This window comes from Acomys minous (genome assembly GCF_964271855.1).
Source record: "Acomys minous genome assembly, chromosome: 7".
Lineage (NCBI taxonomy): Eukaryota > Metazoa > Chordata > Mammalia > Rodentia > Muridae > Acomys > Acomys minous.
Window position 1 is genome coordinate 19,016,806 of NC_140488.1, and position 27,077 is coordinate 19,043,882.

General features: G+C 37.3%; 1 protein-coding gene across 1 annotated transcript in view; it reads right to left on the bottom strand.

Annotated features, from left to right (window-relative positions):
- The window catches only part of LOC311602086 (transmembrane 9 superfamily member 2-like), a gene marked incomplete at both ends in the record, with an annotated part of 50,036 nt that overhangs the window by 541 nt on the left and 22,418 nt on the right, over nt 1-27,077 (bottom strand). Inside the window, 7 exon segments of the mRNA XM_084789763.1 lie at nt 1,867-2,037; nt 3,851-3,881; nt 7,620-7,731; nt 10,784-10,932; nt 12,599-12,734; nt 22,600-22,657; nt 25,402-25,521. Coding sequence (XP_084645889.1) covers nt 1,867-2,037; nt 3,851-3,881; nt 7,620-7,731; nt 10,784-10,932; nt 12,599-12,734; nt 22,600-22,657; nt 25,402-25,521 — 777 coding nt within the window.

Genomic DNA, 27,077 nt, shown 5'->3' on the forward strand with positions numbered 1-27,077 from the left:
GAATTCAGACTCCATCTCTGAGACATTGGTAGGGATCAATCTCACAAGCAGTAATGAGAGAAAAATGCATCCGCTAAGAAAATGAGACATAAATGGATTTATACTGTATGCATGTACATACTTCTATAATCAAAATTAAGACAAATTGATCTCTGCTCTTGAAAGTCTTGAAAGCCATGGTAGACTTCTACAGGTTACACTTGTGGAAAGTGCATGGAAATAGTCCCAGCTGCGGCTTCAGGGCTATTGATCAGTTATTGTTGATCTGTGTGGGTGCTAATTGCAAAGGTGTTTTGTTTCCCTTTGTGATAACATACCAAACTGTAAACTTAATGATTCGTATGCATAATGTCTTTTTCTTGTCCTGCTGGAAACTAAAACCAGAGTTGGTCTTGAACATGCTAGTCAAGTGCTCTGCCACTGAGCTACGTGCCTTAGCTCTATTTTCATAGTTCAGGGGTGGGGGAGTAAAAAAAAAAACATAAATGGGTTAGAATATAATGATGAAAAGTACACTGGTCTTCCATTGTAACTAGAACTGCTAATAGCTGAGTGATGATAGATGCCCTATAGAGCCTTTATTATGGAGATGATGCTAGCAGTATATCAAAAATAATCCAATTTTAGGTATATTTTTAAAAGATCTATAAAGATATCTAGTTTCTTAGATAATGTTTACCTTTTTCTGAGGGATTGTTCATGTGTGTGTGTGTGTGTGTGTGTGTGTGTGTGTGTGTGTGTGTGTGTACCTATGTGTGCAGTGTACACAACCATGTGTGTTGTGATGGAATAAATAAGAATGGCCTGATAGGCACTTATATAAATTGCTTAGTCAGCAGGGAGTGGAACTCTTTGACAGAATTAGAAGGATTTGCTGGAGGAAGGGTGGCCTTGTTGGAAGAAGTATGTCACAAGGGGGTAGGCTTTGAGATTTTAAAAGCTCATGCCAAGCCCAGTGTGTGTGTGTGTGTGTGTATGTGTGTGTGTGTGTGTGTGTGTGTGTGTGTGTGTGTGTGTGTGCGTGCGTGCGTGCCACTTTCTGCCTGCTGCCTGTAGATCAGGAAGTAAAGGTCTCAGATACCTCTCCAGCACCATACACGATGCCACCATGCTCCCTTACCCATGGTGATAATGGACTAAGATCTGTACTCAGGTTCTCAACACTTTGCACACTGACCTACGTTCCCAGCTCCCATTTTTAATTATATATTTGGTAAACCTGAATGCTAATTCTGAGAAAATAAAGTTTTCTAATCTGCCTTATAAAAATGATGTGATCTGAGCTACTACAACCCAAACAATAGTGAGACAAGCTAAAGCCTTCACTCCTTTGAGTTCAGAAGGTCTAATGCCTCTGCAACTGCAACTATCTTCAAATAGACCTTTTAATAAAACATTTCACTTTTTCACCTGACTCAAGCACTAAGCATGAAAACGTTTCCACTACATTTCACTGAAATGTTAAGCATCAATTTACTAATCCTTACAAGCATATACATCTTGTCTTTGACATATAATTGTTTATATGACAAAATAATTAATTTTAATAATTCAAAAGTTACTTAAACATATTCCTTTTTATACCTGAAGCCTATCCAAAGTAGATTACATTTAACCCATTCTGTGGTTTGGAACACATCTCTGCTAATTATAAGGATCCACAGGGAAAAATCCCACAGCTAAGTACATAAGGTACATGCAGTTCCCCAGCCTTCACAATCTTTGATGCCAAAGCATATGAATGCGCGTGGTGACTATTTTCCTTATTCCTTCCTCTAATAGTTAGTTGACATATATTAGATTGCATATGTCTCTGGGGCTCTTTAAAGAATCTAAAATACACTACAGAACTCTGCTGGCACTTACCTGTGAAAAGGAATAAAACTAGCGCTAGGACCAATGTACACCCGAAGTACATAATTGTACTGCCAATGCTGGTGACTTGAAGTTTGGTAAAGAAGTAATGAAGTGCATATATAAAAATATAAACAGATATAAAACTGCTGGTCAAAAAGGCTCTCCACCACCAGCCACAATCTGTAAAAATAGAAATATACACTGTTTAGGTGAAATCTTAACCATAAATGGACTAGCAATTATTGTGGTATCACAAAAGATTATTAACAGTAAGAAAATGTGGTGGCTAAAGACATGGTTCAGTGGTGAAGAGCACTAGCTGCACTTCCAAAGGACCCAGGTTTGATTCCCAGTACCCATGTGGAGGCTCCCAACTCCATCTAACTCCAGTTCCAGAGAATCTGATGTCCTTTTCTGACCTCTGCAGACACTGTATACACATGGTGCATAAAAATACATGCAGGCACAACATGCATACACATAAATAATAAAATTAAAAATTCTAAAAATGTAAATAAAAGTTGAAGTTTCCTAAACAAAAAACATAATTCGGTCCTGTTTGAAATGTTCTAACTACAGTGAACTGTTCCAGGGATATTACATGTGACCTCTTAGGCAGCTCACGAATGCTGTTTCAAGGCTGCCTCAGCACTAAAAGGCATTCAACTCAGCTTTCTTTTTTCAATATATATATTTTATTAATTTATTCATATTACATCTCAATGGTTAACCCATCCCATGTATCCTCCAATTCCTCCCTCCCTCCCATTTTCCCCTTACTCCTTTCCCCTATGACTGTGACAGAGGGGGGCTCTTCCCCCTGTATATGCTCATAGGGTATCAAGTCTCTTCTTAGTAGCCTGCTGTCCTTCCTCTGAGTGCCACCGGGCCTCCCCATCCAGGGGACGTGGTCAAATATGGGGCACCAGAGTTCATGTGAAAGTCAGACCCCACTCTCCACTCAACTGTGGAGAATGTCCTGTCCATTGGCTAGATCTGGGTAGGGGTTGCAGAGGGTCCTACAAGAACAACTCAGCTTTCTTTATTGACATAAGATATGTTGTACCCATTTGGGAGTCTCTGCAATAACCATCATCTACTACAAAAACTAAATCTCTGTGATGAAAGCTGACAGTAGCCCTGACATGCAGTAATAAACAAAAATCTTCAGGAGGAAATATAATATAATCATGCCCATTAAAGAAAACAATAGAATGGCTTCCGCTCTAGGGCCTGTAATCTAGCCAAATAGGATGTTGGCTAAGTTTATGATAGCAAATATGAATTTTCTCCTATCCAGGCTGAATCAAATCCAATAAAAAGTAATTGGTTACCCCAGTAACTGACTTGCCACTACTTCACAAATGGGCATATGCCCCACTTGGCTATTTGGTATTGTAATATGAAGGGCCTATAGCTGAGTAAAAGTGTTGATGACAATTTTCCTTCAGCAGTCTCTATATCCTCTTTCTGGACTATGAGAACCAGACAGCAAGGAGGGAGGTTCCAGGTCAGCTTCAGCTTGATTTATCTATGTCCAATAATCAAATCATATGGTGTTTTCAGTAAGAGGATCCTATTATCTTGTATTAGTGGGCAACCAACATAGTAGTGAGATTCTATATTGTTTAGCCATAGTGGGACATCTATATAACCACTTCTGAATCTCAGGGGGCATGGGAAATAGGGTGTAGAAAAAAGTAATAGCCAGAAGAAGGAGTGGGGTATTGATGGATGCTTTCTACTGCGCATGACATAGTCATTGCACTCTTGAACTCTTATAAATTATGACCGTCTCTGATTAACTCTGATTAAATTATAATTATCAGCACCAGGTATGTACAAGACTGGGACTATTAACAACATTCTATCTCAGAAGGAAGGAATGACAAGGCTCCACCTTCACCAAGTGTATGCTAAGAAAGGAAGAAGTAATTTCTTCAGTAGTATAGTCACTGGTTATTTACCCATGTTCCTATAAATAATCTCTCACCCATGCCCCTGTAAGAAATCCTAACTAAACTCTATGGGTTACCAAAAAAGAAAAGGGAACTAGTTGGGAAGAGTAAGGATATCAGCAGGAGAGGTGGGGTACACAAAAGAAAGAATTATGGCACAAATATGACCAAAGTATCATCATCATCATCATCATCATCATATTATTATTATTATTATTATTATTATTATTATTATTATTATTATTATTATTATTATTATTATTTGGTTTTTGGTGTTTCAAGAAAGGGTTTCTCTGTGTAACCATGGATGTCCTGGGCTCACTCTGTACCAGGCTGGCCTCTAACTCACAGAAATATACCTGCCTCTGCCTCCAGAGTGCTGAGATTGCAGGAGTGTGCCACCTATAGATGTAGAAAAAGCTCATGATTCAACAGGTATGATGGTGAGACTTTATTGGTGTAGCTTCTGACAATACTAGGATACACAGCCTCATAGAAAACTCCCTGATCCTCTTGTTCTTACAATTGTTCCATCCCCTCCTCCACAATGCTCCCTAAGACAAGTACAGGAGTGTTTTGTAGATGTAAACTGTTAGGACTGCAATCCTCAATTCTGCATTTTGATTGGTGAGGTTTGCAGTAGTGGTCTCCATCTGTTGCAAAGAGAAGTTTCATAAACATGTCAAAATGGATGGGAGAAAGAAGCTCATGAGGCCTCAGCCCTACACAAAGGCAACTAAGATACACTAAGAATGAGAAAAACAGTCTTCCCTAGGGAAACATGCACTGGTTGGTTATTTAGTACCAAATGGTTTGGCCTGAAAACATGCATACAAGTAACATTATACATACTGAGCAGGTTATATTTGGGAATATATATGGATATGCATATACATACATACTTGCAAAAACAATTAAAAAAAAAGAAGCCACACATTTGAAAGAAAAAAAGAAGAGGTATATGGGAAGGTATTCATGGAAGAAAGAGAAGAGAGAAATGTTCTAATTATATTATAATCTAAGAAAATTAGAGATGTAGGAAAAAAAATCATGATGAAACCCATAGTTTAAAAATGTGCTGTGTCTAATGATGCCTTAGGTCAGATACAAGAAAAAGTACTATAGAAATCTCTGGAGCTCACGGACTATGCAACTAGGGAAAACGATATAGAGTTAGAGTGAGGCCAAAATGTGTCCAAACCCAAAAATCTCAAACTTGAGACTTGTAGGAGTAAGGATCACTCCATCCCTGTTGTGTCTGCATCGTGCCCCGCCCACCCCGGCACAAGTAGTCTTGTGACCCGCACCCTCATAGCCCAGTAGCTGGAGTTCCTCTCCAGCCAAATGAAGCATTGCCATCACCTCAGACCCAGCCAATGATGCACACTCACCTGAAAATCCCTACCCATGTCCCTATGGTTTATATAGCTCTTATTCCCCCCAATAAAGAAAGCTGTATTGCTGGAGGAGCTGTGTTGCTGAAAGGCCTATAACAATGAAAGAGCTGTATTGGAGAAGACTTTCTTCCTTTGGGCATTCAGCTCTGGACTGGGATCCTGCAAATCCACCTGCGCATCTAAGTTTCATTCCTTCCGGTCCAGCACATGCATACATTGGGGCCTAGACATCCCGATGGGAAAAAGCAGACCCCAAATGTTCTTGTTGTGTGCTGGAGCATCTTCTGGGTATATTCCAAGGAGTGGAATAGCTGGGTCTTGAGGAAGCCCTATTCCCAGTTTTCTGAGAAAGCACCAGATAGATTTCCAAAGTGGCTGTACTAGTTTGCATTCCCACCAGCAATGAAGGAGTGTTCATCTCTGTCCACATCCTCACCAGCATGTGGTGTCACTTGAATTTTTGATCTTAGCCATTCTGATGGGTGTAAGATGGAATCTCAGAGTTGTTTTGATTTGCATTTCCCTGATGACTAAGGAGGTTGAGCATTTCTTTAAGTGTTTCTCAGCTATTTGATATTCCTCTGTTGAGAATTCTCTGTTTAGTTCCAATCCCCATTTCTCAATTCGGTTATTTGGTTTGGTGGTGTTTAATTTCTTGAGTTCTTTATATATTTTGGATATTAGACCTTTGTCAGATGTAGGGTTGGTGAAGATCTTTTCCCAGTCTGTAGGCTGTCGCTTTGTTCTCTTGACAGTGTCTCCTGCCTTACAGAAGCTTCTCAGCCTCATGAGGTCCCATTTATTAATTGTTGACCTTAATGTCTGGGCTGTTGGTGTTCTGTTCAGGAAGTTGTCTCCTGTGCCAATGTGTTCCAGATACGTTATGAGCATATAAAGTGGGAGGAGATCCCCCTCAGTCACAATCACAGGGGAGGGGAGTAAGGGGAAAATGGGAGGGAGGGAGAAATGGGAGGATACAAGGGATAGGCTGACAATTTAGATGTAATATGAATAAATTAATAAAAATAGATTAGAAAAAAAGCAGATCCCAAGTTCCAGGCTGAAAAAAACTTAAGATGGACGTTTTAGCTAATGGGATTTTTTTCACACTAGCTAAATTCAGGAACCATGAGGGAAATGACTGAGGTCAATATGCAGCATGGACTTGCCATGTCCCAAGGACTACGTCCTTTTCCCTTGCTCACTGTGATATGTGTCTTTTCTCTGTAATAAACTCTATCCACATGTATACTGATATCTGGTATCATAAGTTCTTCTGGTTAATTATTGATGTTTAAGATGCCCTAAACATTTTCTTTTTTAAAATACATTTTATTAATTTATTCATATTACATCTCAATTGTTATCACATCCCTTGTATCCTCCCATTCCTCCCTCCCTCCCATTTTCCCCTTACTCCATTCCCCTATGACTGTGGCTGAGGGGGACCTCCTCCCCTGTATATGCTCATAGGGTATCAAGTCTAAGAATAAAAATATACCCACAATATGCTGGTTTATTTAGGCTCATTAATTATTACACATTCTCTTTATGAAAAAAATGCACCACAGGATTTTTCACTAGATAATTTAAAATATATGTAATTATATACTTTATACCTACAGCTCAAGAGCAAAATACTGCAAAGCAAGTAAATAAAAAAAATTCTCTTAACCCTTCATTGCCACATTTAGACAATCACTTTTAACTCAAATATGAAGACAATTTGTAAGGTTTAACCTAATCTCAATCCTAACCCTAATGCTAGCTCTAAAACAATGTGGGGCTAGAGAGATGGCCCAGTTAAAAGGAAACACATACATAAATTAAAATAAAATAAATCATTTTAAAGGGAGACTGAATAAATACAACAGGTTACTACACCATCAGTCATTCAAGTGACATCAGGGGAAAAAATGAAAATGAAATTAAAAGAACAATTTATGGTAATATAGGGAAGAAGAGTAAGAGACCTGGAAGAGCAACCTCAACTCCACAAAACACAATCCTGGTTGAAGCCACAAAGAAAGCTTTAATTACTTTGTTTAAAAAAAAAAACTATAGTAGGTATTTTATATGTCTAAACCCAAATCAGTCACCCACTGCCATATTTTTACACTCAAGTCAGCACCCCCACTGTCATTTTTTTCAATGTTAACTGAATAACAAGCAAAAATTATCTTAACCCCTCAAAGAGAAATTGCTTTCTTTTAAAATCTTGCATCAAAGTGGCACTCAGTAGCTAGATCAAAGTCAAAATATATCATTAGGAAAACACAATACAAAACTTCTTCCAAGTAGTAAGTCATGAAGTTAATATTTATTTCAATACCATTTGGAGTACACACTCTAATTCTAATAATGTATGTTTAGAATACTTAAGTAAAATTAATATCTATGTGTTTACCTCAGCATGTAGCCGAAAATAGCACAGCAGAACTGTAACTTCTGAACAGGAAATAATAAAAATTAGAAAGACTAAGAGAAGGATGGCAAACAGGTAGTACATATGAGGAGACCTAAAAAAGGCACAAGATTTAAAGCTCTTAACATTATATAGCGAAAGATTAGCTCAAATCCATAAAGACTATCACAAAATTCTCTGCTTTTCTTCCTGATCTCCACCTCCCCAACGCCCACTCTCTCTGAGATAGGGTTTCTACATAACTCTGGCTGTCCTCAAACTGAAACTCACTCTGTAGACCAGACTGGCCTCGAACTCACAGAGACCAACCTGCCTCTGACTCCCTAGTGCTGGGATTAAATGTGTGCACCACCACGCCTGGCCGGCCTCCATCCAACCATGTAGTACTGAAAGTGCTGTCTTCCTCAGTTACTAGTTACTTACATACTTTCAAATGTGAGCCCTATCTTCTCTAGATGTAACAAGTGTAGCCATCGACTTATGTCGACTTATGTTACTCTGTTTACATAAAACTAAGTTCTCTCTTGGGACTCATCAATATCTCTACAAGCACTTAAAAATATATCCTCTTTTTAGAAATAAAAGGTTGTAAATGCCACAAACACCACTAAGTACATTATATACCAGAATATGACAAAATCAAATATGGTTTTGCCTTTGAAGCTCTAAAATCATTCATCTTCTCCAACTATGTCTTAATAGTATGACACACATAGTTCTGTTAATTAATCCTTCAAACATGCACCTTTTAAACTATGTGTGTGGGTTGTATTTAGGTCAAACTAAAAAAATTAAGTGACTACCTTTATTACTATAAAGCTGAGCTGATTACACTAGGAAGAATAGCACACAGTTTATAAAGCTTCCTGAAGCCAAGCATCATGGTCCAAGCCCGAAATCTTAGCTACTCAAAAAGCTAAGCCAGAAGGATCACAAATTCAAGACCAGTTTATGTAACTTAGTAAGACTGTTTCGAACGTAAAAAGTAAAAAGTAAAAAGAGGGCTGGGGATAAAACTCAGCGATGGAGAACCTGCCTTGAACACATAAGGGCCCTAGTTCCAGTCTCCAGTACAATTAAATCAATTAATTGACTATGATTAATTATTAAAGCTGTCTGAGAATTCAGAGAAAACTGTAAATTAGTAAATACTCCAATTTAAGTATAATATTAAATATATATTTGTATGTGAGGCTAAGTAGCAGTTTTAGGGAGAAATGTTCTATACACATATACAAGTTGTACACACTCCATTTTCAGTGTAGAAAATGCTGATTCTCATTTTGACACCTTTTTTTTTCACAGAGTCCTTTTTTTTTCCTGAAATTGAACCCAGGACCTTGGGAATATTGAATAGGCACTCTCCCACGGAGCTATATAATCAATCTGACAGTCTCAGATTTTATTGTTTGCCTTTCAAGCTAAGTTGTCAAAATATTAGTTTAAAAAATGAGTCCTTAGTGAACATGATGACTGACTCTAATGTTTGAGGCTCTTCCCGCCTTAGCCTTAAGAGCTGGTGGAATGATGGGTGTTGTGGCTTTTCTTCTTTCCAGTGCTGGGCATAGAACCCAGGGCCTTGTGCACCCTATGCAAGCACTCCACAACTACACTATGGCCTCGGCTCCGGCTATCATGCTTTTAAGCCGAAAGTACAATGACTTATTTTATAAATACATATAACCATTACATTATTATAATTCTTTGTTTTTTAAAAAATGTACTTGCTTTTAGTGCATTGCTGTTTTGCCTGCATGTACGTCTCTGTGAGGGTGTCGGAGCCCTTAGAATTAGAGTTTACAGACAGCTGTGAGCTTCCATGTGGGTTCTGGGGATTGAAACTGAGTCCTTTGGAAAAGCGGCCAGTGCTCTTAACCACCAAGCATCTCCCCAGCCCTTTATTATAGTCCTTAAAGCACAACAGATGAAAAGGAGCAAATAAAAAGGTATATGAAACGGGCATTCTGACTCCAGAACTAATGGCTGACAGAAAGAAAACAGCTCAGGACACATGAAAATTCAATGTCAATAGAACCAATAGTTTTCACATCCATTTTAGCAGAGGAACTCTAAATAAAAACTCCCTTGGAAGGCCAATGTGCAAACATAAAAATCAGAGCTCCCCCTTTGCTTATTTTGGTCCTTCCCACCTAAGGGTCTCCATGCTCCGTACCCACCGCAAGGTGCAGTTAAAGAGACGCTTCTTTAAGTCATGTAAACTGGCTTGCCAAGAGGTTACTTTTTAATCTTTTAATTGATTTTTTTGGGTGTCTATGTGTGTTCAGACATGCAAGCACTGTACATATATGGAGGTCACAGGATAATTTGTGGGAGTCACTTCACTCCTTCCACGGTGTGAGTTTCACGGGTCAAACCCAGGTGCTCAGGCTTGGTTGTAATACCCTCATGCACTGAGCCATCTCACTGGTCTCTGATTATTTAATTAGATTAGATGTCCGTATAAGTGTACCCTGTGTGTGAGAGAGAGAGAGAGAGTGTGTGTGTGTGTGTGCATGCCCACAGAGGACGTGTGTCATAGCTACTGGAGCTGCAGTTACAGGAAGCTGAGTCACCTGTCATGGGTACTGGAAACTGAATTTGAGTCCTCTGAGAGAATAGCAAGCACTCATAACTGCTGAGCCATCATTACAGTGCCCCCCCAACCGGTTATTAATTGTTTAAGTACATGTTTATAGAGATTCCCATTAGAGTCACGTTGAAAAGTTGCAAAATAAATCTGTTCCCTAGCAAATTACCCTAGGTAAAACTGCTGTTTCCTGAATAAGTAGAGGCAGATGGAGTATTAGGCCAGAAGTTAACCTTTCTGAAATACAGATGGAGTTAATCAACACAACTGAAACTTTGAGATCTAGGGATGTAACTCAGTGGCAAGGTTCTTAACTTGGCATGAAGGAAGCCCTATGCTCAATCCCACCGACACAAAATTTCTAGTCTTCGTAAAATATGTATATTGCTATAATGTAAAGCCATTCTACTGTGCTGTAGAACATTAGAGCTTATTCTTAATTTAATTTATTTTGGTACCCATTATCCATTTTCCTTGATTTTCCTTTGAACATTACACACGAGCACTGAACTACTATACTATTACCCTATAAAAGAGATTATTGAGATCTGACACTCACCAGACATGATTTAGAATGTAAGAAACTTGCAGAAAAACACAGCCAAAAGGCAAAAGACCATCAAATATAATGGTAGTAGTTCGTTTTGTAAAGAATATCCTTTTGGGACTCACAGGAGGACTCTCTTGTTTGTGAACTGGTAATTCAAACTGTTTAAAAATACATGTAACAACAATAAAAGTGAATGAAACAAATAAATTCACACAGTTATAATCACAACACAATATAGAACCCTGAATTTAAACAAAACCTGAGTGTCATGTGGGCTAAAACTAGATCACCACTGTGCAATAAACATATAATGTAAACAGGAATGCAACCCATTGTTCATATACAATACAAATTTTTAAGGCTTTTAGTAGTTACATAAAAGTATAATAGGTAACAGGTAAAATAATTTGAAGGGCATATTTTACTTAATATAACAAATAATTATCATTTGAAGTGAGGTTTGGTGATTTACACACAGGCATGTGCCACTAAACCCCATTTTTGCTAGGAATTGAACGCAGGACTTTCTTCATGGTAACCAAGCATGCTATCAAGTGTTCTACATCTGCAGTCCCAGATATTTACCTTTCCAAATACATTTCAAAAGAGATATTTGACAAAGTTTTCCTCTGACTATTCTAATATGAATTAGACATGTTTAAAAAGTCTGTCCAAATTTACTTAAGAATTTATCTTTTAGACAAATTTATCAGTGAATTTCTCAACAGTATCCATTTTTTCTTATTTTCTATAGATTTCATTTCCCATTTCATCATTTTTTTAACTTTCCCCCTTCAATGTCAATCTAGTTTCGTACAGTCCTCTTGCAAAGAGTGCTCATGTAGTTTTTGTTTTTGTTTTTTGTTTGTTTGCTTGTTTGTTTTTAGGCATTCTGTCCCTTTCTTTCTATATATAAAATTAAGCTAACTTAAAATCTGTAACTGAAGATCCCATTTTTTGATTGTTTCTTTGTTCTCTTCTCCCATTATACAAACATTTACTTTCCATATCAATTTTCTTATAATATGCCCTTTTAATTTTGTTCATCAGAGATAAAAAGGAATGTAAAGTACTTATAATGTGAGCAGTATTTCAAACAATATTGTGGGACAAGTGAGCCATGGGAACCAGCCTGGAACAAGAGTGAGGTCAAGATATGTCCAAACACCAAAAACTCTCATCTTGAGATTGTTAAAAGTAATGATTGCTCACTCTCTGTCCTGTTTCTGAATGACTTGGTGCACACAGCCTTTCGACCCCCCACCTCTGCCACCTCTGTAGTCTGATGGCCAGGTTTAGGTTAAAACTTCCTAATTCCTTATAAGGACATGTCCAGCTAGCACCTGGAATTCCTCTCCATGCAAATGAAGCATTTCCAGCACCTCAGCTCCAACCAATGGTGTATACTGACCCTGAAAACCCCTACCCAATTCCCCAATGTTTATATACCCCTTATTCCCTCAAATAAAGAAGAGCGGTTTCACTGAAAACTGTCTTGGAGAAGCACCCCCCATCCCACCCCCCATGCTGCCACCTCTGAATCCACCCACCAACCCAGTTAAGCTTCACTTCTTCCAGCTCCTGTGTGCAACAGGGTCTAGATACCACGAGGCCAGAAGCAGATGCTGGACCAACAGCATCTTCTATCATGCTGTTTTTTTACTTACTTAGTTTTATATCTTCAATTCAAAATATGCTTATAATATTGTTTTAGTGGTATTTCTGTATTTTTATATAGAATATATACAATAAGATATTTCAAGCATTACTCAAGAGTCAAAAGCAGTATTCTGAAAATTTACCTCTTCCTTTTTCCCAAAGTACATTCCCAAAGTACATTGGTGCTGAAACTCCAAAGCACAATGCAATGAAACTTGCCAATGTACCAAAGGAGACAGCAGCTGAGGAACCTTCCATCCAAAGAATTAGATTCATAGTAAAGATATCAGCAAAGATAATTCTGAGAAAAGGGGGTAGAGAATATCATTACACAATATACTTCCAGGAAAATGTCATAAACGCAATTGTCATTTAACGCAAATGTCAGAATGGCTTTTGGTGGGAATAGTTAATTATAAGGTTAATCCCTAAAAAAAAATTACATCACAATATACAAGTCGGTCCTGAGGCTTAAACATGCTGTCATGTAACATCAATTTGTTATAGGATATGATTTCCAAATTCTCTCATCTTTGCACCTTGAAAATCTAGCAGAAATTAAATAAGGTATAGATTAATATACCAATATACAATATAATGAAACCAATGAAGAAGCAACATATATGGAAAACAGATTCTTGGGACCTAGACTGAAATAGGCTCTAAAATGGACTCAAAATAGATAGATCAACTGCTAAATGGACTAGCTACATCATCAGGCAATACTGTGTCTTTATTTATCTCAGATAAATTTGTGTACTGATAAAAGTTAAGTATCACTGTGGGGATGGCTATGACTGTTTTAGAATATCTAAAATAAAAGGCTGAGAAAACATTGACAGAGGCTAATTTATAGAAGTTTCTTTATCTCATCAAAATCAAGTATGAAATAAGAGGTATTCATACCACTTGGAGCCTTTCCTACTTTCAACAATTATTTCTCACTTTTATTCTCTTTCTCATTTTTATTTCTTCTGTTTACCTTGCTCAAAAATAAAAATAAAAGCCAGGCATGGTGGCACATGCCTGTAATCCCAGCACTCAGGGAAGCAGAGGCAGGCAGATCTCTGTAAGTTCGAGGCCAGCCTGGTCTACAAAGTCCAGGACAACAAAGGTTACACAGAGAAACTCTGTCTTGAAAAACAAAACAAAACAAAAATTAACTGAAGAGGTATAAAACTCCAATTTGTTATAATTAAGTGCAATTTCTCAGGAAGATAAATGTATAGCATAGTGTTTGTGCGTGTGTGTGTGTGTGTGAGAGAGAGAGAGAGAGAGAGAGAGAGAGAGAGAGAGAGAGAGAGAGAGAGAGAGAGAGAGAGAACCAAAAACAGTCTGTCTTAATATGGTAGTTAAAGCATAAAGGGAAGTCAGAAGCACTGGTGCACACCTGTAATTCCAGCACTCGAGGAGGCAGGAGCAGGTGGATCTCTATGACTTCAAGCCAGCCTGGTCTACAGAGTGAGTTCCAGGACAGCCAAGGCTACAGAGAAAAACGCTGTCTCAAAAAGACCATCAACAAATAAATAAAAAATACCAAAATAACATAAAGGGATTGTCATAAAAGATATAATGATCTTATAGATAGCATATTGAAGTCATGCATTTGGATCTGCTTCTTTTCAAAACCCTGATAACAACATTATAGAAAATAAATTATAAAAGGTCACGATTGCAAAAGTTTAGAAGATATAGGGGAAAAATGTTGGAACACATTTTAGTTCTAGAAAGTAGTAACTAAATAAATATATCTGCTAAATCTGCCTTCCAACCTCATAGAAGGGGAAGCTTAGAAGTAACTGATTTTATTTTGAGAGCTCCAAAAAGGCTGGATGATATTCAAAGGCCAAGAACTTCTCTAAGTAGGCATTAAAAAAAAGAGAGAGAGACTCATGAAAGTTAGTTTAGGAAGCTAAGAAACAAATTCCCTTCCCCACTAGTCACAGCCCAGTGACTTCCCTTCCCCCACTTCAGGGAAAGACTGAAGGGTCTACTCTGTTAGGAAGGAGCCTTCAAATTTAGCAAAATTATTTTAAAACTCTATCACAGGCATCATTGGAGCAATTAGCAGAGATATTACAACCATAAAACAAGAAGCAGAAATTTTAAGGACTTTTGAGGTAATAAAAGAGCTCTTGGGAATTAAAACTATGACAAGAGGAATTAAAACCTCAATAAAATGGTTGAGAGATAGATCTGATAAAATGTCCTTAAAAACAGCACAACAGAACACAAAAAAGGTAGCAAGAGGGCAATGTTACATACAAAAAATAGAGGACTAACCCAGGTATCAGAAAATGTAAGAATTATGGGAAGAGACCAAGTCCTTTATTAGTATCTTTTTAAAAATATTGAGAACTTTTATAACAACTGGACAGGTAATAAGAAGGAGAGCTTGGGGGCAGCGTGATGGGTCAGTGAGCAAAGACACTTGCCATGAAAGTATCATGATCTCCCAAGTCCACCTAGAAGGAGAGAACCAATCCTCAAAGTTGTCTTGTGACTTCCACACATGCACTGTGGCACCTCACCACCATCACACCATACACACATCACACACACAATAATTACTGTTTTTTTTTTAAGAGGCAAAGTTGGGATTCTAATGTCTGATTTTCTTTTTAAGAACAAACTTGCCCCACTCAACTACTCCATAGAAATGCCTCCATACAAGGTACAAGGGCAGATTGTGATATCAAAGATAGCGTTGTTGTGTCAGAATAGTGTGACGGTCTCAGTCAAGTCAGCAGTGCATCTAGCTACAAATCTGAATAGTGTTTCTTTGAAGAAAGACAACCATTTCTGCTTCTAGTGATCATCTTGACCAAATTCATAACAGATTTTGTTTGTTTGTTTGTTTGAGACAGGATTTCTCTTTGTAGCCCTAGCCGTCCTAGAACACACTTTGTAGATCAGGCTGGCCTCAAACTCACAGATGTCCACCTACCTTCTGCATCCTGAGTGCTGGGCTTAAAAACATGTGCCACCACACCAAGCTAAGAACATACTCTGTCTATAGACCTTGTTTGCAATAAATGTCTACCTTTGAAAATCCTTTGAAAACATCTCTATAATAAGGAAAATGTCCCTGAACTCTCCCAGAAATCGTATCTATCACCAGAAAAAAGGAAAGTAGCCACCCCATGAGACACACCTAGTTAACACTGATTCTACTTTTCAGGATATAACTTTCATTGTCAGTTCCTGCAAGGCTCATTCCAAAATGAGGATTCTAATATTGCCTTCATATTTGCTATCTCTCTTCAACGCCTTATTCAGGAACACTGCATTGGATACTTTCTCTTCTTCAATTTTAAGCCATTTGGTCATTTCTAAACTCATTTCTGCTATTTGTTCTTTCATTTTACTATTTGTACTTCTCTGTTCACCCCTGTATTTATGATCTTTTCTAGTAACACCCCTTTCAGTAGGTATATCTAGTCTACTGTTTAAATACTCCTCTGTAAATACAGCTTCAGAGTCTTTCAAACAATAACAAAACCTCTGCCTCATTTCTTTAAAATGTTTTGTACCTTATGAGGAAGACTGGTTTCACATGACTTAACCACACTCCTCAAAACATTTTTAATACCTTTCTGCTCTAATATTCCTTTGCCAAATTTCCCACTTTTGAGATTCATTTCAGCTGTTGTCATTCCTTAGCCAGAAAATTACTTCTCACTTGACAAATCATAACCTCCCTTCTTAGACATAAACTCAATTAACCCATCTCAACAATTTTCCTTTTGGAAGTATGCTCTAGAATGTTAATGTGAAGTTTAACAAATTTACAACTGCTTTGCCATGGAATGTTTTTGTATTCTGAAAATTTCTTCCTATGTCAACTTTATTATTTCTAGACTTTTTGACAGCACAAGGAGCAGAAAACTAGAGTTGAACTTGGGTCACTGGGTCCACGTGAAACATTTATATACGTATTCATCAAGCATCTACTGAGTATTTACATATTAAACTCGGATGTTCAAAGAGAAATAAGCCAAAAATCTTTGCTCCTAAAAAAAGATGCTAGTGATAGTTAGACAAAGACAAATAAATTACAAAGAAACATTGGAAATACTAGAACAGACTAGTGAACAGGGGGCACCAAGAAACTAGAAGAAAGGGACAGACCAGTTTATAGCTCTCAAAACAATTTCACACTCCATCAATTCATTTATTTCTGTAAACAACTCTGTAAATTAGGTACTACGGGCAGGAATTGAACATTCAGAGAAGCTTCTGGGACTTACCATAGTCAGTTGTCCAGTACCAAATGTTACAGTTCCAACTTTCTTCCAGTTGAGTGTTTCAATATAGACCCATCAACTCATGTTGCCTCTCCCTTATCTAGCAATGTATGTTTTCCTTTGCAGGGCTAGGGTTTAACCTAGGACTTTGAATATGCTAATCAATCATTCTATAACCATTGTTTTATACTTTTATTCTAATATTTATCACTTTTAGGGTTACATATATGAAAGGCTCATACTTAATAATTTTATAATATTTAAAGTCTTTGGAAGGGGACGTGTACATATATGTATAAATATATGTATATATATATATATATATATAAACATGTATTAGTCTTATTGCATATAAATCTAAATCCAAACCCACTTATTAACTGAGAAAACTAAAATTCTCTTTCAACTTAGAATATTTATCTTTATTTTATGTGTATTGGTATATGTATGTCTGTGAAAAGGTGTCAGATATCCTGGAGCTGGAGTTACAGGCAATGGCGAGATGCCATGTTGGTGCTGGGAATTGAACCCGAGTCTTCTGTAAGTGCAACCAGTACTCTTAACCACCAAGCCATCCCTCCAGCCCCAATATTTTACGAGATGAGAATTCTAGTACTTTGTGGTGTTTATCATCTGCATGAGGTAGCCCATAAGCCACATCTGCTTCCTGAATTTTAAAACTACATTATATTTTCCAGTACTATGTAGAAAACAGACATTCTTATCTTTATTTTTAAACTCAAACAAAAATTGACTCAGAACTCATAAAACACCTAAAACTCTGAAATTTCTAAACTAAAATATAGGAGAAAAACATTCAAGATCTATGATGAATAGGGCTCCAATAGCTTAGGAAACAGTAACAACACTTGATAAATGGGGTTGCATGAAATTAAAATGCTTCTGCACAGCAAAAGAAACAACACAATAAAGCAACAGCCTCCAGAATGGAACAAAATCTTTACCAAATATTCGACTGACAGTGATTAATATCTATAATATACAAATTAAAGCAAAATACTAGATACCCATACTAACAAATGACAATCAGGATGTTTATGCACTTTTCTTTTGTCTTTTTTTTTTTAACTATTTTTAGGGTTAAAGTTTTGCTATGTAACACTCTGCACAGTAACCAAACTATACCATAAGTAGATGAATGAGCAAAAATTGTGATATTTTATCCAGCCGTAAAGAAAAATCAAATTATATTTACAGGAAAATGGATGGAACTAGAGATCAATTCCTTTTAGTATTTGCAATTTTTGTCTCTCTTCAGAAAAAGAGATTTTGTTTGTTTGTTTGTTTGTTTGTTTGTGCTGAGACTGTACCCCAAGTGCTTGCATATGCTAGGCAAATGCAGTATCCCTGAGATACAGCCCCATCTTGTATGACAAACTCTTAACTCCCTTCTTCTTGGTTCCTTTCCTTCTTTTTCTTCAAAATGTCCTTCTCTTATTGCTCCTCCTCTACTCCTGATATATTCTCTCTTTAAATTGTGACATTAGTTTATATTTATCATAATATTAATAAGGTACAATTTACATATCACTTTGTTATTTTCTTTTTAAATATCTTGTAACATTTTCATCTCTGTTACTTCTTTTATATAGAAGGGGGGATATAGAAATATATCGAGGTGATAAGATAAAAAGTAGATTGTTGAATCTACTCCCCAAGCTAAGGAGTTATTTGTTACTAACAAATAAGGTTATTTTTTAATTCATTGATATAGAATTTTGTATATTGATGCAAAATAAGCTTGATTTTGATACATTGGCATAGAATTCAAATTCAAGATTATTCTTCGCACACATTAAATATATTTCTACTCTAATATGAGGTAGTGGACCCATACAACTCAGTTATAATACAAGGATTACTTCCAATACTTTGAAGGTGCTACTGTAGGCTGTTTAGGATAATTAAGTAATACAAGCTAATTGTTAGTTGATCAAATCATGGTCATGTCAATTACTAGTCTATTTTTATGAGGAGAATATACATTCTAGGTTTAACAGATAAATATGACTCTATAGAAAGATAAGGTAAAATAGTTAGATAAGGTCTTCCAAAACCTCAGAGACCTACAGAATATGGCATTTAGAGATGATTTTATTATTCTAAAGATTCATTGACAAGACAGGTTAACTCCTGGCAACACCCAGCCTGCCTCAAAGAAGATGATGAGCATCAAAGAACCTCCTTATGGAGATGGCTTCAAATGTGGCAAACCAGCCACTGGGCAAAATATCATCAATTCTGCCACAGACTGAATTCTGCCTAAAAGTGGGCAAGCTTGGATGCAGGCAGAGTCCACGGCCAAACTCTGCCAAGACAGGGTAAGCAGAGTCCTCAATAGTTCCTGCTTCACAAATATGTCTGTCAGATACAATGGGCCAGAAAGCTGAAGATGATGCTCCAATGTTAGAGAGTTTTGGGTGACTGTTTACGCAGCATACTATTTCTGTCATTTTTTTTTTTACCATTTTGGAAACTGCTAACCTGCACTTCCTTTATACTAAGATAATTAATTTTATTCCTTCTCAAGTATCTGATGGGGTTGAAGACCAGATAGTTTAGTTTTACAATTAGGCTTAGTTGGTTAGTGGTTAAGATGTTTTTAGATCAAGAGAGATGTTTTAAGTTAATAGAGATGAGATATGACAGGTATTGATTTTCATTCAGAAGTTTAGATGCACCAAGATAGAAAAGACATTTTCTTCAAGGCTTCCAAATACAAATAGCCAAAACACTGTGAACATAACATTTATATAATTCCTGAATAGTTTATGGTTCTTCTTCCTATAGGTAATCTATTGTGTATATGTGTAATAGTATAAATATATATGTAAAAGTAAAATGTATTTTTTCAAAAAGTAAAAGATATATAATTTTTTTCAAAAACACCACACATAAGTAAAGATTTGGGCCTATGAGATGGCTCAGTGGATAATGGCACTTGCTTCGAAGTCTGGTAACCTGAGATTGATCTCCAGACCTCACACAGTGGAAGGATAGTACTAATTCCTACCTGCTGTTCTCTGACCTCTATACACACACAACAGTACACTCTTGCTTATTAACACACTCAACAAACAAACACATACACACATACTTGTAATGAAGTTTTTAAAAGTAAGTAAAGATTTGAATAGACAGTTTACCTGCTTAGCAAGTGCAACATTCTGGGTTTAATTCATACCACTGGCTGGAAGAAGGGAGAAAGGGAAGGAAAAAGGGAGGGAGGGAGGAAGGGAGCAAGGGAGGGAGGGAGCTTGTCATTTAGGAATAGAAAGGAAGTGCTGAGTAATTTGTAAGCATGAAAAAGAGAGGCTTCAGTGAAAAGATGTCTAAGAGAGGGACTGAGCCAGGCTGGAAAAGAAATGAGAAGGGAACAGAAAGGGTCACAGTAGTGGTAAACTAGCCTTCAAACCATAGATTAAGTGTTATTGCCTTTGCAAAGCTTTCCCAGGTATGCCAAACTGAGGCTGATTTTTCCTCCTCTGTACCTCCACTATATTTAATACCAACCTTTGTAACGCTAGTCTTTCAACCAAGTAGAATAGTAACTAGTTACTATTTTACACATCTTTTCACTTCCTCCTCTGAACTCAACAGTGTATTAGTTCCTAAATGATTTAAAAGCACAATTTCAAGGACATTTTCTAATTAATTCATATAGGGTGTTTACTAAACATAGTAATAACAACAAAAATCCTGCAGCAAGAAAAATCAATAAGTAACTACCATGTGCAATGACTAATTCTTTTTCTAAAACATTTATTTCTATACATGTGTGTGCATGGATGGATGGATGCATGGATGCACGTAGAAGAGTTAGTTCAGAGAACACATGTAGGAGTTGGTTTTCTCCCTCCATCATGTGGGTTTCTGGGCTCAAACTCAAGTTGTCAGGCTGGGTTGACAGCAAGCACTCCTAGCTGCCGAGCCACCTCACTGGACCCCAGAAACTGCTTTGTGCATGTGCTATCCCTAGTATTATAATTACACATAATGCCATTTGCAGTGAAACTTTGTTACACCATATTTTTTTCCAGATTCATCTGAGTCTTGAACTTGAAGCAAAATATATCTGGAAAATTGCAAAGGGCATGTCTTTCTTACACAAATGCGTTAAACCAGTCACCTCAGGAAAGACTACATATTCTGATTTATTTAGGTGTGTGCTACAGAAAACTAGATGGTTCTATTCAAGAAGAGGGGGAGCAATTCATTATGCTAACTTAAACCAGATCACACTTCGGAGGCATGTAGATCTGGTGTGCAATTTTTTAATGTTCAAACTTGCAATGAATTTATCTTTTCCTCTGGAGTTCAAACAAGCTATGTATAGATAAAAATGTATGATCCATCTACTGAATGCATCGCTGATGTGCATCATTTACGCTACTATACTGAGTCACAGCACTATTAAAGTATTTGCTCTCGTTCTACCACTAGTCAGAACACACTGTACACTTCACTGATATCTGCTCTATAATACTTCCAGTATTATGTCGCAGTACAACTGCAGAGTTAAATACATGAGTTTTTCTAAGTAAATAAAAATTATAGCACCATAATACAATGAAGATATGATCCAATGATATTTCTTTACAAATAAAAGATTGCCTTTAAAAACACATCAAGGAATGTTTTCCTTGGCATTAAAAAACATGATATAATCTGGCTGTGGTGGTGCATGCCTGTAATCCCAGCACTTAGGGAGGCAGAGACAGGCAGACCTCTGAGTTTTAAGCCAGCCTAGTCTACAGAGTTAGTTACAGGACAGCCAGGGCTGCATAGTTAAAATCTGTCTTTAAAAAAAAAAAAAGGAAAAAAAAAACAAAATACCATGATGTGGACTGAATTGTATTCTCCCAAATTGATATGCTAAAGCAAACAATAGAGAAAAATCTGTGACCTATAAAGTTAATTAATATTTTGTATAATAGGAGCTGGGCGATGGTGATGCACGACTTTAATCCCAGCACTCGGGAAGTAAGGTAATAATTCATTAATAGTTATACAAATTTATTAATGAAATGATAAGTTGATAACCAATACAGTCATATTGTATGATGAAAAGTCTATTTTCAATAAAAGAAAAATGGAAAAATATAAATTTGTAAATAAATATTAATTTCAATTCAGTAAAAAAGAAAGCCCTAACCACTAGTGTTCTATTTGTATATGAGCTCTTAGAGACATAATTAGGGGTTTAGATATAGTTGTAAATGTGGGACCCCATGAGATTAGTACCATGAGATTAAGGAACAGAGCTGAGAACGGCCCTCCTTCTCCCTCCCCCCATCTTCCTTCCTAATCTCTCTGTGAGAACAGAACTGGATATGACATAAAGGGACTTTCAATTACACACAGGGACACAGACACAAACAGACAGACATACAGAGAGAGGGGGGAGGGAGGAAGGAGAAAGGGGGAGTTGTTGAGGGGCTGAATGGACTATGCTCACAGCAAGTGCCTGGCAGCAGCTCCACCTCCATACTGACCATGAATAAACCTACAACTCTCACTAATGATGCTACACTGACAAGGATACAAGGAAAAAATACTCACTGAAAACAGCAACAAGGAGAATAACAAAATTCCATGTATAAATTGTCACTCTAGTTTGATGTGAAACAAAAGATGCTTAACTATAGGTATTGACAGCATCTGCTCTAAAAACATAGATCAAAATGGACCACGTAACAGCACAATTGCCATCTCTGTGCTAGAGTTAAAATATAAAGATAGACAGACATAGAAGTAAGGGAATACTGTAGCTACAGAGAACACAGTGGCTATTCAACTCCTTCTTACTCTTCATTATAGTGTACAATATGTTTTTTCCAAGATAAAATGTAGGGAGGAACATAGTTATATAGAGAGAAAAGAACATGAGATACTAACCTGAGAAATAACAATACTGTCAGCAAAAAATGCATCTTCCAGTTTACACCTTTAAATGCTAAGGAAGTTAAAAAAAACAGAATAGTTGCTGGAATGTCTTGGTTGAAATCATTTTACAAACACTGTAGTGTAATAAAAATAAAATTACAACTGAGCATGTTGGCCAAAATTCCTCGTGAATTTTTTCATATTTTTTCTTTTTTTTCACATTACATATTTTTATTTCTTCCCCAGATATTACCTTCTGTTGACTATATTTAAAAATACAAAATATACTTCTGACAAAGGACACTTATACATATGCTCATTAAAATACATTTCTTTTTTCCTTTTTCTTTCCTTTTTTTTTTATTAATTTATTCTTGTTACATCTCAATGGTTATCCCATCCCTTGTATCCTCCCATTCTTCCCTCCCTCCCATTTTCCCCTTACTCCCCTCCCCTATGACTGTGACTGAGGGGGATTACCTCCCCCTGTATATGTTCATAGGGTATCAAGTCTCTTCTTGGTAACCTGCTGTCCTTCCTTTGAGTGCCACCAGGTCTCCCCCTCCAGGGGACATGGTCAAATGTGAGGCACCAGAGTATGTGAGAAAGTCATATCCCACTCTCCACTCTACTGTGGAGACTGTTCTGACCATTGGCTAGATCTGGGTAGGGGTTTAAAGTTTACGGCCTGTATTGTCCTTGGCTGGTGCCTTAGTTTGGGCAGGACCCCTGGGCCCAAATCTGCCTATCATAATGTTCTACTTGTAGGCTTCTAGGACCCTCTGGATCCTTCTACTTTGCCATTCTCCCATGCTTCTCTCATTTAGAGTCCCAATAGAATGTCCTCCCCTCTGTCTCAGTTTCCTGGTAAGTGAAAGCTTTCGTGGGACATGCCCCTTGGGCTAATATGCAGATATAAGTGAATATATACCATTTGAGTCTTTCTGCTTCTGGGTTAACTCACTCATTATCATCATTTCTAGCTCAATCCATTTATCCACAAATTTCGGGAATTCCTTGTTTTTAATAGCTGAGTAGTATTCCATAGTGTATATGTACCACAGTTTCTTTATCCATTCTTCTAGTGAGGGACACTTAGGCTGTTTCCATGTTCTGGCTATTATGAATAAGGCTGCTATGAACATGCTTGAGCAAATTTTCTTGCTGTGTGCTGGAGCATCTTCTGGGTATATTTCAAGGAGTGGAATAGCTGGGTCTTGAGGAAGCACTATTCCAGTTTTCTGAGATAGCACCAGATAGATTTCCAAAGTGGCTGTACTAGTTTGCATTCCCACCAGCAATGAAGGAGTGTTCCTCTCTCCCCACATCCTCGCCAGCATGTGGTGTCGCTTGAGTTTTTGATCTTAGCCATTCTGATGGGTGTAAGACGGAATCTCAGAGTTGTTTTGATTTGCATTTCCCTGATGATTAAAGAGGTTGAGCATTTCTTTAAGTGTTTCTCAGCCATTTGATATTCCTCTGTTGAGAATTCTCACCCTTCACATTAGCCACAAGCAATATAAAATATTTAGGAGTTACTCTAACTAAGCAAGTGAAGGACTTGTTTGAAAAAAATTTCAAAACTCTGAAGAAAGAGATTGAAGATGACATGAGAAGATGGAATGATCTTCCTTGCTCATGGATCGGGAGAATTAACATAGTAAAAATGGCCATCCTACCAAAAGCAATCTACAGATTCAATGCAATCCCTATCAAAATACCTACACAAATTTTTAAAGACATTGAAAATTCAATTCTGAACTTCATATGGAAAAACAAAAAACCCAGAATAGCTAAAACAATCTTGTACAATAAAAGGTGCTCCGGAGGAGTCTCCATACCTGATCTCAAACTGTACTATAAAGCAATAGTAATTAAAACAGCATGGTACTGGCACAGCAACAGGCTGGTTGATCAGTGGAATCGAATCGAAGACCCAGATATGAATCCACACACATATGGTCACTTGATTTTCGACAAAGAAGCCAAATCCATTCAATGGAAAAAAGATAGCATCTTCAACAAATGGTGCTGGTCTAATTGGATGTCTATGTGTAAAAAAATGCAACTGGACCCATATTTGTCACCTTGTACAAAACTCAAATCCAAGTGGATTAAAGACCTCAACATAAAATCAGAGACACTAAGTCACTTAGAAGAAAAAGTGGGGAAGAGCCTGGAACATATTGGCACAGGAGACAACTTCCTGAACAGAACACCAACAGCCCAGGCCTTAAGGTCAACAATTAATAAATGGGACCTCATGAGGCTGAGAAGCTTCTGTAAGGTAGGAGACACTGTCAACAGAACAAAGCGACAGCCTACAGACTTGGAAAAGATCTTCACCAACCCTACATCTGACAAAGGTCTAATATCCAAAATATATAAAGAACTCAAGAAATTAAACACCACCAAACCAAATAACCCAATTGGGAAATGGGGCTTGGAACTAAAATACATTTCTTATTTGTCACATTTAGATTTTTAAAATCTATGGTTATGACTTCAATCAATCCAACATAGCATATTGCTACACACAGTCTTCTGCTAAACTAAACTAAATAAAATATCCATTCTAACTCAGAAATCATTTTGTGCAGGAAGAGAAATTGAATTCATTTTGATTGGGTAATCCTGTACATGTCTATCAACTCCATTTAAAAAATAAATAAAAAACGTATACTATCAATGAGCGTTTTATGTATAATAGTATAAATACACAAACCATGTATCAGATTTTTTTTCTTTATGGCCTTTTAATTCCTACATTTAATACACCTAGTCTCTGGAATAATTAACAGTAGTAACACTTACTCTTGTACATTTTGGCAGACACATATCCAGCAGGGATTTCCAGTAAGAGCCACAGTGCAACAGCATAGTGCACTAAAGCAGTTGGATCCGCAGGAGTAAGAGAACCAAGGCCAGCCAGAACTAAAGGCTGAAAAACAAAATGGGAGCTGCATGAGAACAGCAGGTTATCTGAGATTTAAGCATTACTCCATTAATGCTTTATATGAAACAATACACAAGGAATGTCCTAAGGGGAGTACTTAAATCATCTTTCAATCAAATAATATTCAGTGACCTGCTGACAATTTCTTATATCTTTGGTTGTGAGCCTAGCCTTTCATAGCTTGAGCCATCTGTCCAACCCTCCTGATGATTTCTTAACTGAAAAGGTTTGATTTTTAGTTAAAGGTATATGGAACTTTCATGGTTAAATTAGTCTTTAATTTCACTATATCTAAGTAACATACTGTCTCCTCCTTTCCTATTCCAATAATCATCCCAAGAATAGCAAACTATTTTCCACAAAAATTATTTTCTCTGTATTTTGTCAAAGTGAGAAACAGTTTTAGAAAAAAATATGCCTTCAAATTGGACTCTTGAAATTATCATTGACCTCTGAAACATCTAAGAAGCCGTTTTCTCCAGCAACTTTGCTTATAAAATCATTACTCTGGGTATCCAACAGTGACAAGCTCCATGGTTAGCTCATAATCATCGGTCATTGTGAGACTGACTACTAAAGATGTAGTTCCAAAGTTGGTCATGATAGCAAACACATGTAATCATAGAATTTGGGAAGTAAAGGCAGGGGTATCAGGTATCAGGAGAACAAGGCCAACCTTGGCTACATAGAGAGTTCTGGACTAGTAAGTGTTACATGACATTCTGGAGAGAGAGAGAGAGAGAGAGAGAGAGAGAGAGAGAGAGAGATGAGCCTGGGGATATAGCCCTGTTAGTAGAGCCCTTGACTAAAAGGCACAAAGTCCTGATCCCGAGAGAGTCATCAGCTGGTTGTGGTGACACATACCTATTTATACTATCATCACTTAGGAGAAAGAGGAAAGAGAATTAGGGGTTCACTTTCATCCTCAATGACATGAAACTCTACATAAGTAAACATTGAAAGCAGGATGAAAAAATAAAGCTAAGAATACCATTCCATTTATACATGTAAAGACCTGTACTTGTGAGCTGGGGCCGTAGTTCAGTTTGCAAAGGGCTTATCTTGCAAATACAAAGAAAGACCCAAGTTTAATACCAAAAATCCATGCTTAAAAATCTGGGCATGATGGTGCACTTCTAGTCCCAACTCTAGGGAGGCAGACAGATGGCTCTCTGGGGTTATTGGTTGGCCAGCCTAGTTTACTTGACAAGTTCCAGGCCAGTGAGAATGCTTGTTAAAAAAAAAAAAGGAAGGAATGGGGAGGGAGAGGTATGAGGGAGAGAGGGAGGAGAGGAAGGGAGGGCAAAGAAAAGAAAAGAAAAAATGAAATGAAAAATCAAAACCCTGCACTTAAGCTTGCCACGAGTTTTGAAAATGTTGGCCTTTGCTTCAGGTGCTCCCCCAGTCAACTGAAAATATAATTCCACATGTAGACTGATGCACCAACCAAGGACATTGCAAGCAGAGAACCTAGACCCTCTGTTCAGATGTAGCTTATAGACAGTTCATTCTCCATGTGGGGAGACCGGGAAAC